The following is a 15560-nucleotide window of genomic DNA, read 5'->3' as shown; positions in this document are numbered from 1 at the left end:
TCAGGAGACCATTGCCCCCAGGGGCGAGACGTGCTCACAGCCATTGAAGCAAGACATTCTCCCCAAGCATGGTTGGATACCATAAAAAGCTAAAATGATACGCTCAGGATGCGAGGCTAAGCACTGCACTCAGGGTCAGCCGCTTTGGACCCAGAGAAGAGCATGTCTGATTGCATGCGGGTTGATGCCCCAGGTCCCGCCTCTGAGAAAAAGGTATTGGACGGGTCCGATGCTCTTTGGGTGGATGACACCTAAATGAACATCTGTACAAAGTCCCAATTTATTTCTAATATCAGAGATCAGACCTCTACTCTTGCCTGATGCGTCTAAAACAAAAAGGGGGAACTGTAGAGAGCTGCAGAATGCTATGCCTTAAAGATGGAGCTGGTTTCTGCCTTCCACCTTCCCGATGGTGAGTGCTCTCTGTCAGGAACAACTCCACATTTGGCTAAGGCCGAGGATCTGGCTTGCTTCCATGTATGTGGACCTATCTGCATTGCCCCCGTGGCATGCCTGGGTTGGCTACCCAGAGGCTATTTAAGCTGTGGGCTGGCTTTCCCCGGGGTCCGAGGATTGTTCAATGTTCCTGAATAAACTGCATTGAAAAAAAAAAAAAAAAAAAAAAAAGAAGGCCAGCAAGGACAATGACAATAAAAAAAAAAAAAAAAAAAAAGAAAGAAGACCAGAACGCAATGCAAACATGCCAGAGACTTTAATTAAAAAAAAAGAAAAAAGAAAAGAAAAAAAAAGATAGAAAAGTGCAATCATTTACAACTCTACAACAGCAGGTAATTTTCCTGTAAAGACATGTAAAATATACATAGCTTGTATAGTGCATTTATTACAAAAAAAGAAAACAAAGGAGATGCATAAGGTACATATTTTACATGAGCTAGATGGTTACTAAGATGTGTAAACATTGGTGATACAGGTATGTTTGTTCTTTTCTTTTCCCCTCAGGTAAGCTACAAAATCAATACACCTGATGTTCTCTTGATGGTTGTTATGTTCTAAGGCCATCTGTGAAGGTGCTCTCTCCCGAAGGCTGAGTGGGCAGAGAGGATGAACACAGGACACACACAGGAGCGCAGGCGATTCTGTAGTTGGCCGGGGATCGCTGGTGTTGCCTCTTCCGGTGCAGGGTTCCGCCAAAGGCCTAGTTACCTGTGTTGGACCTATCAATGCAAACACCCACCAACCCTAGAACAGAAAGGTAGATTCCCACCAGGGCTCAGAATACAGTATGCCACCCGCCTGGAATGTGACAATGGCCAGAGAGTACTTCAACCCCATTTCCTATGGAAATCTCCAAGTTTCCATCACCCTTCCCATGAGGGCGTTCTAGCCAGCCTTTGGCAGCTTTAAAACCAAACCCAGGCATTCACACTATACAAGACCACACATAAACACCCAATAATGCGGCTCCCCAAAAGAACAAAAGAAACAAAGCACATAGATCTAAAGATACTAGTGAACATGTATGTGTACACACAGTCTCTCACACGCACACACACAAACACACACACAATTACACACGGGCCCACACCCCCATGTCCCCACCTCCCCACCCCACCCCACCCCATCCCATCCCCCAATAAACCATGTGAGCACATGCCAGTTATTTTGACAGAGATGCATTTGACACTAATTCAAACTTCGTGTCTATGCCTGTAGTCACACACACGACAGGCTTTTTGCTTTTCGGCTGGTTTTGATGTCATGAGGTACACAGATACACACTGGGCTGAGGCTAAGACTATACAGCTATGGGGGGAATGTTCTACCATTTCTTGACCTGCCAGGAATAGGCTAAAAAGCTTCTTCCCCATTTATCAACTGCATGGTCAAAATTCAGATCATCATCTTTGACATCCTTTGTCCCTTGTCTTCTGTGTGTGAGGGTAAACCTTTCTATCAACATATGGGAAAATAACAAAATACCACAGATTTCTACCAATGGGACTGACCTGACTTCGACTTCCTATGCATATTTTGCCCATCGGGATTCACAGTGCCTGCCCTCAGCTCAGTGTTTGTTTAGTGGAGGTTTCTGATAAGGCAGAAGATGGGCTGGGATGACCTCAGAAGGGCCTTCCCAACCCAAACCCAGCTGTCAAAATGCTATTTGTGGCCTGAAGAAACAAATGTATAATTAGCCCTTTTCTGGAATATGTTCTTCTCTGAGGAGCCATCAAATTATAGAGAAATCTTGTTAATTGTGGGTTCTGCTTCACTGGGTTCCCACTCATTGCATTTTCCCCCGTTCCATTTGAGTTTTATTTTACTGCCCAACTTTCTAAGGTCCTAGCTTGAAAAAAATGAAAACAATCGTCAAGGCATGCTCCAGTTCCTGTCCCTGCTCCCTAAACCTGCAGCAAGAGCTCACACATCTTAGAAACATGAGGCCTTTCATGCTTCCAGAAGTACTAGAACTCACAGCCTCATGGGGTCATGGAGGGCCTTCTCAGTGTAGCTGGAAACAGTTGCTCTACCTGATCCATGAGTGACTGTGGACCAGTAGATGGACATCAGACATCGGACACTAAGTACTGCACAGAAATGTCTCCAGAGCTGCAGCTCACATCTGGAACTGTCATGCTCTCTAAGTCTTTAGAAGAACGAGGGCACCCACAGCCATGCCATTGTTAGGGGGAAATAAACGAGAGGCCATGGGATGGATAATAACTGGATACAGACCAGATCTTCAATGAGAAATTCACAATACTGCTCAACCTAAGAAAGGACAAGTCCCTGTAGGAAAGGGTAATTGGTCCATTCTTAAGAACCTAGCTCATCTTGGAATGACTTGACCTTGTCTCTTCTCTGACCTCTTCCACCAAAATGTCAGCAAAGAGTCTAAGGTAGAGAGACGTGAGTTTCATCTCCTCTGTACCAGTATGTAACAAAGACACTTGCTTCTGGCCTGGCCATTCCATCCTCTATGGAAGAGATGAGAAATGACTTGCCAAGTTCCTATGGCCTTGCTGTATATGAGAAAGAAAGGGAAAGAAGGGCTGGCTCTTAGAAAGATGCCTAGGGTCCCCTCTGCCCACTGCACATAGCCTAGCAAGCTACAAGAGGTAAACCAACACTGTTTTCAGAGGCAAAGCTATGCCTAAAGTTTACAAGATCCTCCTTTACTACACCTTGCTCTCCAAATTGAGCATCCTCTCTGGATACCAAGTCTCCCCAAAACTGAATTGGATCCTCCAAAGAGGTCAATACTCAAGAGCAAATGGGAATCTATGAAGCCAAATATATCAAGTATACTCAAGTTCCTTCCTCTTCTCCCACCTCCCCCCAAGCAACCCCCCCAAAAAAACTGCCCTTCACCATGTTGGTTTTCACCATGTTGAAGGTAAGGTGAGAGGAAGATCAAGCCCATCCCTCCCACTGTCGACCTTTGTGTTCCCAGACAATTTCAGACAAAACCAAGGTACCCTTAGGGGACAAATTCCCAGCCCCATTTTCTAGAAGGTCAGTTACAGCAGCATCTGTAGAATAGGGCTCTACCCCCATCCTTCCAGAACCATCCTTGTATGGGATAACAGGATTGAGCATTTCTGTGCTCTAAGTCATTCTCAGGAAGGGGCACCTGACAAGGTCATACAGTGTTATTAGAGGGGTCCAGAAGAAGCCCTTTGTCCTGTGCAGGTGAAAGCCACTTTTCTGCCATGTGCATTGGCCTGCTGGCCACCCTTCATGCCAGAGAACTCACTACCGTTGGTCCTGGGTGTGTCCTCTGGGATCCACTGGTACAAAGATGATGCCTGAAGACAAATGTCTACAAGGTTAATAATGACAATTACAGGCTTCAACAGCACGTGGTTCCCATCTTAGCATTTTTGCTAATTGCAGGGAAAGAAGCTAGGACACCCAACCAGGTACATTCCTGGAAGTTTCTCCCCTCCATTGGTAATCCATGCAAAGCCTCCTCCCCAGTGTGAGCCCCACCCATGTGATCTCCTCAGAGGTAATGACCCCTCCACCCCATCTCTCTAAGGCATGCCCTTGTATCATTTTCTGTGTATGAAGCTCCCATTCCACCCCACCCACACACTTCAGTACCAGGCCCTCTGGGATCCGAAGACACCTGGCTTGGCGATCCAATCTTGCAGCGTTCCTGAGCCTTGTCAGACACCTGCTGAACAGAAGCGCTCTGGCTGCCCTCCTGCCCCACACCCACACCCCTGCCAGCAGCAGAGCACGCGCGTACAACATGACCGGATGCTTCATCTGTACAGCGCTGCACCAGAAAGGGTCTGGAGGAGGTACAGGTTTGGCTGCCACACAGCAACAACCAGTTGACGTGAAGGGAGGCCCTGAGCTGGGCCAAGTGCACATACTTTTCCCAGGAGCAAAGCAGGTGCTCAGTAAACATTCATGTGTAGTTCGCACAGGCAGCCGTGCAGTGGGAACTACTTAGAACCTCCAGTGTAAGAATGTGTAAACAGACGAGGACATAGAGGGGTAAATCCACCACCCACCTGTGAATGACAGAGGTTGGTCCCAGGTGTGTAAAATGCCAGCCCCAAGCAGCTTTCTCCACACCATGCTGCTCTGGGGTTGAAAGAGGGAGCAAGAAGTAGGTGTTCTTGTCTCTCCCAGGTCCCGGAGGTACAGAGACTTGTGTTGTGCATGATCCTCCCAGCCACCCTACCTCCCTCAAGAAAATAACACTGCCCCACATGATTCCCTTGTGATGTTCCCATCACCAGACCCACCTACTCCAGGGAGAAATATCCCAGCATGCCTCTATAGTCTGAAGATGTACCCACCCACCCACTCCCCGACGCCATAGTGCCTTGCTGTGGATAACTCCTGGGCCTGATGCTAATGGCACACTCAACCCCCAAGGCACGTGCAATTGTATAGCAAGCAACACAATGCAAACCAGGATTTGGGTTGTTTCCAGGGATTTGCATTGGAATATCCCATGTCTATTTCAGCCAGATAACTCATGCGTGGACCTGCTTTATCCTGGGGCCTTCCTCCCCTTTGTGGGTGCTTCTTAACTCTCTGCTCCTAAGGCTGACCCTTGGGACATTTGCTTCTCAGTGTGTTCCCCATGAGAAGCAGACACAGAGGAACACAGAGAAGGACATTGCTAAGTCCACAGGGGACAAAAGGGGCAGGAAAGGCTTTGAAGGAAGGACCAAGACGTTCCACCTCTTCCTCCATGCTGCTGAGCAACAGGGAGACCCTCCAAGAGGGCAAAGGTCACACAGCAATGGCAGGTATGTGTTGTGGGTTGGAAGGGAAAGGAGTGTGCTCTAGAACATGCCAGAGCAAACGTCTCAAAGACAGAAAGAACAAATGCTAGCCCCTTGATGGGCAGGGCAGTGACATGATTACAAGTCACACTTCTACAGTAGTGAATGAGGAGATCCTGTGGTGGTCATCGCCACTCATGAGGTTGCTGCTAGGAGACAAAGTGGCCCAGTAGATTTGCAGGCAAGGGACCCTACAAGGTGCATGTCTCTGAACCTTTTGTCTAGGTATAGCTGGGCCATTCCCACAGGTGTTTAGGGGAAGGGGTGCTGACACTCGCCCCTCCTGGAAGAGGTCCCCGGGAGAGGTCAGAAATCCGAAGCCTGCTTGGGCTTCACAGTGAGACCCAGCATCCATGGACGCCTCTCTTGAAGATGCAGTTAGGTCCCCTAACAGAGGAAAACAACATTTAATATGACTTATTTATTCACAACAAAAGCAGTAACCACAGAGGTCCCCAGAGAGACAAACATCAAATGCATAAATCAGGGCTAAACAACATCAACTACATCATTTTCTTGTCAACAGGTTCTCAACCCAAGGAAACAAGCAGACGACAGCAGATCGTGGGCATTCTACAAGACTACGGGCGTGGGGTCCTCAAAAAATATCACTTATCAAGAGACACAAACACAGTGAGGGTGATGCCCTCAATTGGGGGGGTTGAGGAACAACAAGACAAGCAGGTGTGGGGTGTGATCTTGGATGGCATCTTAAGTTCACAAACAAGCTCAGTAGGACATTTTTGGGACACTTGGGGAATTCTTTATACAGATTATATTACTATGTTAGATATTCTTACGCTAAGTTTCTTAGGTGTAACAATGGCACTGCTATGTAAGAGAATGCACTTTTTGATGGGAGATATACAATGTTATCTTTGGCTGAACCGCCTAAAAGCTGTAGACAACAAGACAATTCATCTTCCAACCATCTTAGTGTTGACGGGGGTACTGAGAAGTAAAGGAAAAACCCATGGTGCTGGTCAATGAACTTTTCTGTCACCCTTGGGATGTTTTGTTGTTTTTTTTTTTTTTTTCAAAGTTGGTGTCAGGCAAATTATGATCATAGACATTTGTTTTCCTGAATCAGCAACCTCTACCAACATGTGGTCAATATGTGACCACAGAAAGTCAACCTAAGCCTAGCACTTTAGGGAACCCATGGTGCATTACACTCATGGTCCACATAACGACCAATGCTCTATACCAGCACGTGTGTCTCTTCATCTTTCCAGCTCTCCATCTCCTGCCATAATTTTGGCTGGGTTTTTTTTTTCTTTTTTTTTTTGATGGTTCAAACTTCAAATGTGAGCAGATAATCCAAGCCAAAAGTTCTTGTGAGTCAAGCTCATCTTGTGCTAAGTGCCCCTAAACTGTACCATCCAGTTAAAGAGAAAGTTACAGAGGCTCAAGGAGTGAAATGACTTCCAAAAGCCCAGTGAGGCAAGACAGATGAACCAGTCCCTGCCTTACCACTCTTTCCTCATCTAGGATGTCTTTTGCATCCTGAAAAGACCTTGACTCTGGGGAAAATGCATCTCAGATAAAGTCAAACTACTTTCAGAACTAAGTCACAATTCACAGATTCTGGAAAGCTTGGAGCTGGTAGAATGGACACATTCCAGCATGCATCTCAGACCTCACATTCCTGTGGACACTCTCAAAGAGTTTCTGACTTAGGACTTATTATTTTGGAAAGAATATATGGAAGTGAGGCTGGGAGCCTCCATGATGGGTGATCATTTTCTGATCTTTCTTTCTCTCAAAACATGCAGGCAAGAAAGATTTCTGAGGAACCTTAAACCCCTCTAGATTCCAGCTGCAATAGAATGGCACTGGAAGTCAAGGTCTGTGCAGCTTTTATATCTGCATGAAATTGCTTTTAAAATGACCTATTTCAGCTTATCCGCTCTCCAGATGTCTTCTCAATCAGGTGCACAGAGAATATACGTGTCCACCCATCTGCTACAGCCAATTGTTGAATGCTTCTGGTACCCATGTCATTCAGTCAATCACTCACCATGAACTCTCACAGCCTTAAGAAGAGAGTGATTGATTGCATTTGGATCATGGGATTTCTGGTCTTGGAGGCTGCTGCATTGGCCTTGAAACTGGGTGGGATGATCAAGAAAGAACAGATCTGGTTCCAGTTTGGGGGCTAACAGAATATCTCAAAACCCTGAGAGGGAAGTTCCCTCTGCTGTTCAAAGTCTAACAGGCTGATGGGTGAGACAGCACCTTCTTCTGGGTATAGGTACCTTTAAGGATCAAAATAGGGTGAACACTAGAAATCAGCAAGCCCAGAGCCCTGGGTTACTCCATATCATTGCCTACTTCTTCCTGTCTTTGATGAAGTAAAGATGGAGATCACTTAGTGAAGAGTTCAAGTGAGTCAGATATCTTAAGTATATACAAGGCAAATTGACTTTCAGGCACTGGACAGCCAGCTAGCCTCCAGTTCCTGAAGCTGAATCTTTTATGCAAGCAACCTAACATGAGGTCTGTTGAAGGGGTTTGGTTAACTGGAGGGAAAGGTACAATAATCACTTGGCTGAAAGAAGTTGCCAAGAGCACGAGAGAGGGAAAGAGGCCTTGGCCAAAGACACAATAACATCCAGCAATAGGGGATCTTTGGAATGCTGTGCGAAACAGCAACAAAGCAGCTAGGACAACGGCAAAAGGAAGGATGAAGACCTATATTCTGGACACATGACCTCAGATATGTTGACCCTCCTGAATCTCTGTCTCCTCCTCTGAAAATAAGGGAGTCAGTGGTGCTCCCCCTGCATGAAGGCCCTTGGCCTCTATTGGTGGGCTTTTTGTAGAGATGGCCCACACCCATCTTGTACTTGACTTCTCCCTGCCCTCACCCCAAGGCAGCTCATCACTAGATATGTTCAGAGAACAGTCTCACCAGGTCCCATGCAAAGGACAAATGGGCCATTGGAGAAGAACCACTCACAGGGAGATAAGCCTAGATTCATTCCCTCCCTCAATGCTCTTATGTTAAGCTTGCAAGAGACATCTTGGTGCCCTTTCTTCCAAGGCTGAACTGGCAATAAGTAGCCAAAGACATGGGAGGGTTTCAAGAACCATGACCAAGTACAAGTTGCTTCAGTTGCTTCCATCAGTGGTCATCATGTGAGGAGGAAAGAGAACTCATTCTACAGCCCTTTACCTTGCAGAAGGGAGTGTCACCTCTGTGAAAATGTAGAAGGTGTTGTCTATATTTCTCCAGAAAGAAGGGTATCTCCCTGTCATTAAATCCTTCCTGCAACAATGGTCACAGTGTGACCACTTTGTACAGATACACATGAGTGAGAAGCCAGCTCTGAAGATAGACTAAGCCTATGTCCCTCTGGCATCAACCCTAGGCCTAATGTTTGGCCCTGTGGAGACACCAAGCAAGTTTCCTCTTCCACTGGAGGGCCGAGTCAGGACACCTTTGTGTCATGGAGTCCACCTTCTGGACCCTTCTGGGTAGGGACTGAGAGTGGATCCTTGGTTCTCTCAGTGCCTCAGCGCAATGTACAGATCAAAGGTGATCACACATACCCCACCACCACCATTTGAGGGCAAATCTTACAACAGTTTCAGGGGAGAGTTTCTACATGTGTTCCAGGAAGCCTCCTCCGAGGCATAAAGTACTCTGCATATAGGCATCAGGACTGTCACGTCTGTGACCCAAAAGAGCCAACAATCTCTTTGCAGAGCAAAAACATTCAAGAAGAGTGATTGCTTCTATTCTCTGAACAGACTTGAGAGCCCCGTGCAGGGCATTCCACACAACAAAATCTCAAACAAGTGAACTGATAAAGACCTCGAAGTTTGAATACGTCAACTTTGGCCAAGAGAGTCTAAGGTTCACAGACTCCTTTTGAAGGTCCCGTGTCCTAGGCGAAGGGGGTATTTCAACATGGGGTGGAGCGTTAAGTGCACACATTGACTTTCCAGAGGAGTCCTGGATGCTCCTGGTTTCAGCCCAATGGCACACATACTTGGGACTGGTGGCATTTGGATGCTGTGTCCTTTAAGAAATCTTGAAGACCAGTAAGTGCGTTCCTTGTGCGTGCGTAGTGTAGCCAAAGGCCATTTCCATCCAAAAGCCAGGAACTTCCAGTATACGAAGAAGGAGTGGGAGGATGAGTGGATGAGTGACTTTTAGAGATGGCAGGGATGGCGATGAGAGAAATTAGAGTCCCTCAGTGAATGTGGAGGCCGAGCTGCCCTCGGACTCCTGTAATTGAAAGGGCCTACATACGATGTGCCATATTCTTTAGCCTAAACCGTTCCCTAAGGGGCCATCTCCACTACCTAGACAAAAGCATCCCCTGAGATTGACAAGTTCTCACTAGGCAAAGATACAGCCTCTAAAACTCTTCCTGAGACCAACGTGAACTTCTCCCTATTTACAGATCAAATGCATTTAGAGACACTCTTTCCTGAAATATATATCTCTCTATATATATTTTAACAAGGAATGCCCTGTCGCTTTCTCATTAGGAAAAGAAAACACATCACCATTCTGATACCCATTCTCATCCAAGCATTCCAAAACTAGGATTCTTATCCATGCCGGTGGAGGCTTCGGAGCCATCATCGTCACAGTCATCATCGTTAGGAAGAGGGAAATAATAAAATAGATACTCTTGGGTCCCAACAAGTTCCCTGTTTACCCTGACAACTCCAGCTGCAGGGAAAACTTTTGGAACTGGAAATGCCGAAATTAAAAATGCTCTTGAGTAACTTGACACGAGTGGCTTTTGACTATCCCTTTGCGGACCTTCGCTTTCTTGTGTCAGTGGTGCATACCAGTTCCACAAAGTGCATGCTTCTTAAGATTTAATTTTAAACTGGCAACTTAACCTGATCCCTGTGGTCTTGCCTACCTACACCCTGAATGAGAAGTGAATGAGATTTAGAAGCTGGCCAATTGAAACTATGGCCATCTGATACATGTTGGGTCAAAAGTGCTTTTGTTGGATGTGCTCAATTTGGCAAGGCGATACATCAAACCTTGCAGTGTTTAGTTTGTTAGGAAGCAGCCTCCAGGAGACTGTTAATGGAATTGTATGAGTGAAAAGGGGGAGTGAGTACCTAATCCTTTCCACCTTGTCGCACAACACACCTGCACACAGAGGCACGCACACCCATGTTACACATGCGCACACACAGCCACCCAGTCCTTGGAGAAGAAGAGAGGAGTTAGGTCAGAGACATCGCTACGGGTTAGGCAGTCAAAGGCTTCGGGTTGGGCATCCTCTCAGCTCTGCCTTGGTGCTCTTGTTCTCACACCTGTCCTAGGAAAGCCACCCCACAGAGAGGAGGCAGGGTGGGGAGAAATGTAAAGCATAACTCTGCTGGGGAGAAAGGAAGGAATCCATGCTTCATGCTCAGGTGCGAGTTTCAGAGAGGATGGGCCTCTAGTTTCCCTTTGGACAGCTCTGCCTGGCTGGAAAGGCAGGAAAGACATGAAACCAGGAGAGGAGGGAAGAGAGAAAGGAATGGTGATGACTGTAATCACAAAAAAAGAGAATAATAATAAATAAGGAGGGAAAGAGGAGTTGGGACAATGAAACTTACATCTGAATGACAAATGACTCTTCCGCCTACTTCCGGCCCCACGCTTAGATGGACTTGCGTCGGAAGATCAGCCTGTGGTTCTCCCGGCAGGTGTGCATTCCATGAGGCAGGGGGCATGGGGGCCGTAGGAAGCTGTTCTTCAGCACGCTGGGAGGGATCTCTTCAACCCTGCAGGAAACGGAGTGGACAGTAGCCCGGACATTGCTGACGTTGGCACCAGCAGGAGCAGCAACAGCAACAACATCATCATCATCCTGGAGTGCGGCGACATTCGGGAAGCAGAGATAGCAGAGGGTTCTGCCGTACTTCTTCCAGAAGGACCCGGACAGGTTCCTTATGCGGCTGTTCGGCACACGGATAGCCACGTTGTTTGCATTTCCAGCAAGAATCTGGCCAACTTCTCCCTCCAGAAGCTCCTCGTCGGTATTCATGGTCAGGAATCGCAGGACCACGAGATTGAGGAAAGCTCCGATCACGGTCAGGCCCACCAGGATATACATGAAGCTGAAGGCCACGTAGAATGGCTTCTTCTGGAGTGCACCCTTGGACTGCAGGGCCACAAAGTCGCCGAATCCAATAGTAGTCAGTGTAATGAAGCAGTAGTAGTAGGCGTGGAAGAAGCTCCAATCCTCACACTGGGAGAAGGCAGCCGCCCCGAGGCACAGGGTACCCATGCAGGAGAAGAAGCCGACGGTCACCATGTTCTCCATAGAAACTTCGGTGTTGCGCATGCCGCAGCATTTCTTGATACGCTTGAGCACGTAGCGCACGAAGGTATTCATTCGCTCGCCCAGGCTCTGGAACATAACCAGCGTCAGAGGGATGCCAAGCACAGCGTAGAACATACAGAAGGCCTTTCCAGCGTCGGTTCCGGGTGCAGCATGTCCATATCCTACGGAAAGGGGAAGAAGGGTAGGGACAATGGTCAGGAAAGGTTCTGTGAGGTTCAGGAAAAGAAATGGAAATATATCAGACATGTCTAACAGAGAGGTAACTGGAGTACAGAGAGACAAAGAAAAACAGTTCAGGAGTCCCGTGAGCACTGGGGTAGAAGGGATTCAGGGAAATATCAATACAAAGGGATTCAGTGTACAGATTAAATACCTCCAATCTCAAAATGTAAAATCAAAAGTGCTACAAGACCCAAAACCTTTTGTTTTGCTTTGTTCCGTGACAGGTTAGCTAGGTAGTCCAAGCTAACCTCAAACTCATTATGTAGATGAGGCTGGCCCTAAACTCCTGATCCCCCTACTTCTACCTACCAAGTGCTAGAATTACAGACATGTGCTCTCAAGACATAATTAGTATCAATAAGATGCCACAAGTAGAAAATTCCATACAATGAAACTTTGTTCGATCTAAAAAGCTCCTCAAGCTATTTATTACATACATGTGAAACATGAATGAAGCTTGCATTTACCCTGGAGTCACTTCCCTAAAATATCCCATTACACAGATACCAGTATTTTCAAATCCGGAAAGATCCCAAGCCCTAAGCACAAAACTGAGCTGAAGCATTTTGGATAAGAGATGCTTACTGGCCTTAACTACCACCTAGAAGGTAAAGAAGACTCATTTGAAAGCGTCCCTTGTAATGGTTTGGTATCTGAGAGGTCGAGGCATGCCAATGTCCTTAGATATATACAGATATATACTACTAAGAAAATGGAATATCCCAACCCCCGGATCCACATAAAGAGTGAATACTGAAAGAAGAGCAACTAGGTGACAGCCAGGAGTCTGACTCCTCAAGTGCCATCTCTGTCTAACTGTATAATGACCCTAATCAAATGGGGTAATGACCCCAAGCCCATACACGAGAAAGCCAATAAGTGAGTTAGCAGGGTAACTAACGTGACATCCTCAGAGCTGGGGTTTGAGCCTCGTGTTTTGAGCTGCCAAGAATGATGCTAAAAGCAAGAGTTTAAGTGGGGAAAAGTCGTGTAGGAGGAGTAGAGTTTTTGTTGTCCTTCATTTTGTTCAGTGCTGTATCCCCACGCCAAGGCAGTGTCTCAGAGGTAGAGAGATGGTCTAGTAATAGAATTTAACCTTGTATCAAAGTAACCTTGGTAGAGAGGGAACACACAGCTCTCAAAAGACCTCATTGTCAGTTGATTCTAGTCCAAATTTGAAATATTGCCCAAAAAAAAAAAAAAAACACATCAGAGACAGTGTTTGGACTGGGCATTTGAAGGCCAGAATTCATCCTAAAACTCTGCCCCATCAAGGAAGGTGACATGGATGTTTCCCCGAGTCACATGCTCATGGTCACTCATAGAAGTGACCTTTATTCTGATTTTTTTTTCAATTTAGACAAGGTCTCACTCTCTAGTAGTAAATGTGGCCTAGAACTCACTACATAGCCTCTCCTTGAATTCACAGAAATCCGCCTGCCTCAGCCTCCCAAGTGCATGGATGACAGGAATGAGCTACTGTCGCAGGCTTTCAGAAACTACCTTTGAGCTCCCGCTACAACGATGCAAGTCTTGCCTAGTAGTCAAGATTGGGCCCTGCAGCAGGCCAGTTGGGCCTGAGCCCAGAGCCACCTCAGGGACAATATGCTTCATCCTCCAGCCTCACTATTCTGTTTATCATGTTTACTGTGACTTCCCAGGGCCTGGTGCCAGGGTGAGGGTGCCCTGCTGCCTTCTCCAGCTGCCAAGCACAAAAATCCCAATAAAGAATGACTCGGGGTGGCTTTGAGAGGAGACACGCCTCGGAAGGGAGCCAGCCTTAGCCCTTGAGCCTCTGAGATGGTTCCCAATGGATGGCACGATGCAGCTAGCCTCCTTATCCATTCTCCCACCGCTCCCCACAGTCTCTAAACCTTTCTTCCCTCTCCTATAGAGAAGACTGAAGTGAAGCAACCTCTTTGAGTCACATAGCGTCTTCTAGTTTGCTTTCCTTTCCTGCATTTAGCCTTTCGACTGGAAGAGGTGTGCATCGATGATCAGCGTTTGTGGCTGTCCCATGCTAAGCCCTTGCTTCTAAGCAGTGCCCTCTGTGTTCTGCAGAGGGAAACCTGGCAGACTGTTTTACATAATCAGAAAGCACACGCCTCTCCGCGTGCTTCACCGATTCCTGGAAGGAACTTGGCTTCCTGGCCAGTTTTCTTTACGTTTGCATTGATACCCAAATACTTTTTTTTTTTTTTAACATTAAGTGTGCAAAGCATGCATTTCTCCTGGAAAGTGGGCAAAGGGAAGGGCTGGGATGTTTTCCACACATAAAAGAGCCAAAAAATCCTGTCTCATAAGGCCGTGTGGTGCCACTGAGGCATTTGTCCGTGACCAGACTGATGCGAGCTCAAGCCAGACATGAATTTGCCTGGGGTGGGACACATTCCAGCCCCCTCCCCCAACTCCCCAAGTATCTCAGGCTTGGATTTACAGCTTCTCCGTGGTTTTAAGAAAGGCTGGGGCTCCCTATCCTCCTCCACACAAGCTTGGATTCAGAGCCTCTTAACATGCTTTTAAGAAAGCCTGCGGGCCCCTCTCCTTTCCAGGGGCTTGATTTTAGGAGCAACTGAGAAAATGCTGTCCGCAAAAAGCCCACAGGGTGGCAGGACAGTGGAAGCCTCGGCCTGTGCTCTTCCTCGGCCTGCCACCAGAGGTACAAGGGTGCCCTCTGGTGGGTGCTCTGTCGCTGACGAACATGAATGAATGCACAGTTACCACCTGCCCATGTTCTTTCCTGGGATACAACCAAGGGGGAAGTCTCTCAAGTCTTTCACTGCCAAAACTTATGTTACATGGTGGATTTTTCTCTCAGAAAGTTCCAGCAATTAATGGAATTTGGGCATAGATAAAATATAAAAACAGTAATGGCCAGTGTTTATTGAGAGCACATGATACCAGGAACTGAGCTAAAACCTTTTTTTATATTTGATAAATAACTCATCTCCTGGAGGAAAGGGGGTACCTTTTCCAGGTACTCAATATCCTCCCCAGCATGGATGAGGTGATGCCCATGGACTTTCTAAGCTCCCATGTAAGACTGATCTGGGCCTTAATCCTAAGTAAGCCCCTGCTATCAGCCACACTCACAGTACCAATGAGGTGCCCACATTGTCCCCTTGGTCAGAAAATGGAAAACCAGGTCCTCCTATTGGTACTGTCATTGTACCCACACAAAGCTTTCTTCTTTTTTTTTTTTTTTTTTTTTGCATTTTTTTCCTATACCCTCCACTATCCAAAAGTCTCTACAAGAAAATGTGAAGAGACAAATCGAAGACTCATAAGGAGGGAAGGGAGGGCAGAAAAGTGGCAGATGTGTGAGAAATCTGTGATAGAATAAGGAAATCAGTAATGGTTGGCAGCTGCTGGGCCTTGCGTTGGATGGTTCAGCAGGAAGGAGTGCCTCACTTCCCTAGGCTAATGGTGCCAGGCTCAGATGGCTTCAGGTGAAGCTTATAGTGAAGTAAGACCTGTGGGTGATGAGAGGTAAGGAGAGCCCTGACCTTGATACAGGGAAGGCCTAAAGAGTGGAGGGACAACCTCCACTCTTCACATGATCTCTGGCCTCAAGTCTCTCTACAGAAGGCCATTCTAGAAGCTACCCTGTATTATTTGCACTGACCTCTATTTTGCTGGTGTGCCCCTCTCCCCAGAGCCACAAGAGCACAAGATTTCCAAACCCCTGAATGAGGACTTAAGTTCACAGCCTTACTTGTGATATAGTGTCCCTTTCTGGGTTGTGGTGAGG

At 46.9% G+C, this 15560-nt stretch overlaps 1 protein-coding gene across 2 annotated transcripts in view; it reads right to left on the bottom strand.

The window, feature by feature from the left end:
- Window positions 1-1588: 1588 nt before the first annotated feature.
- Window positions 1589-15560, bottom strand: part of Kcnk9 (potassium two pore domain channel subfamily K member 9) — a 40497-nt gene continuing 26525 nt past the window's right edge. The window contains exons 2-3 of one of the 2 annotated variants that reach the window (XM_021629080.2): window positions 10857-11748; window positions 1589-5660 (exon numbers count right to left, since the gene is read on the bottom strand). In XM_021629080.2, coding sequence (XP_021484755.1) covers window positions 10901-11748 — 848 coding nt within the window. In that variant the 3' untranslated portion in view covers window positions 1589-5660; window positions 10857-10900. The other variant, XM_021629077.2, reaches the window with a different exon arrangement.

This window comes from Meriones unguiculatus, chromosome 8 (assembly GCF_030254825.1).
Source record: "Meriones unguiculatus strain TT.TT164.6M chromosome 8, Bangor_MerUng_6.1, whole genome shotgun sequence".
In the NCBI taxonomy this organism is placed as follows: Eukaryota; Metazoa; Chordata; class Mammalia; order Rodentia; family Muridae; genus Meriones; species Meriones unguiculatus.
Note: the sequence above shows the minus strand (reverse complement) of the source record. Positions and strands in the feature narration are given on the sequence as shown.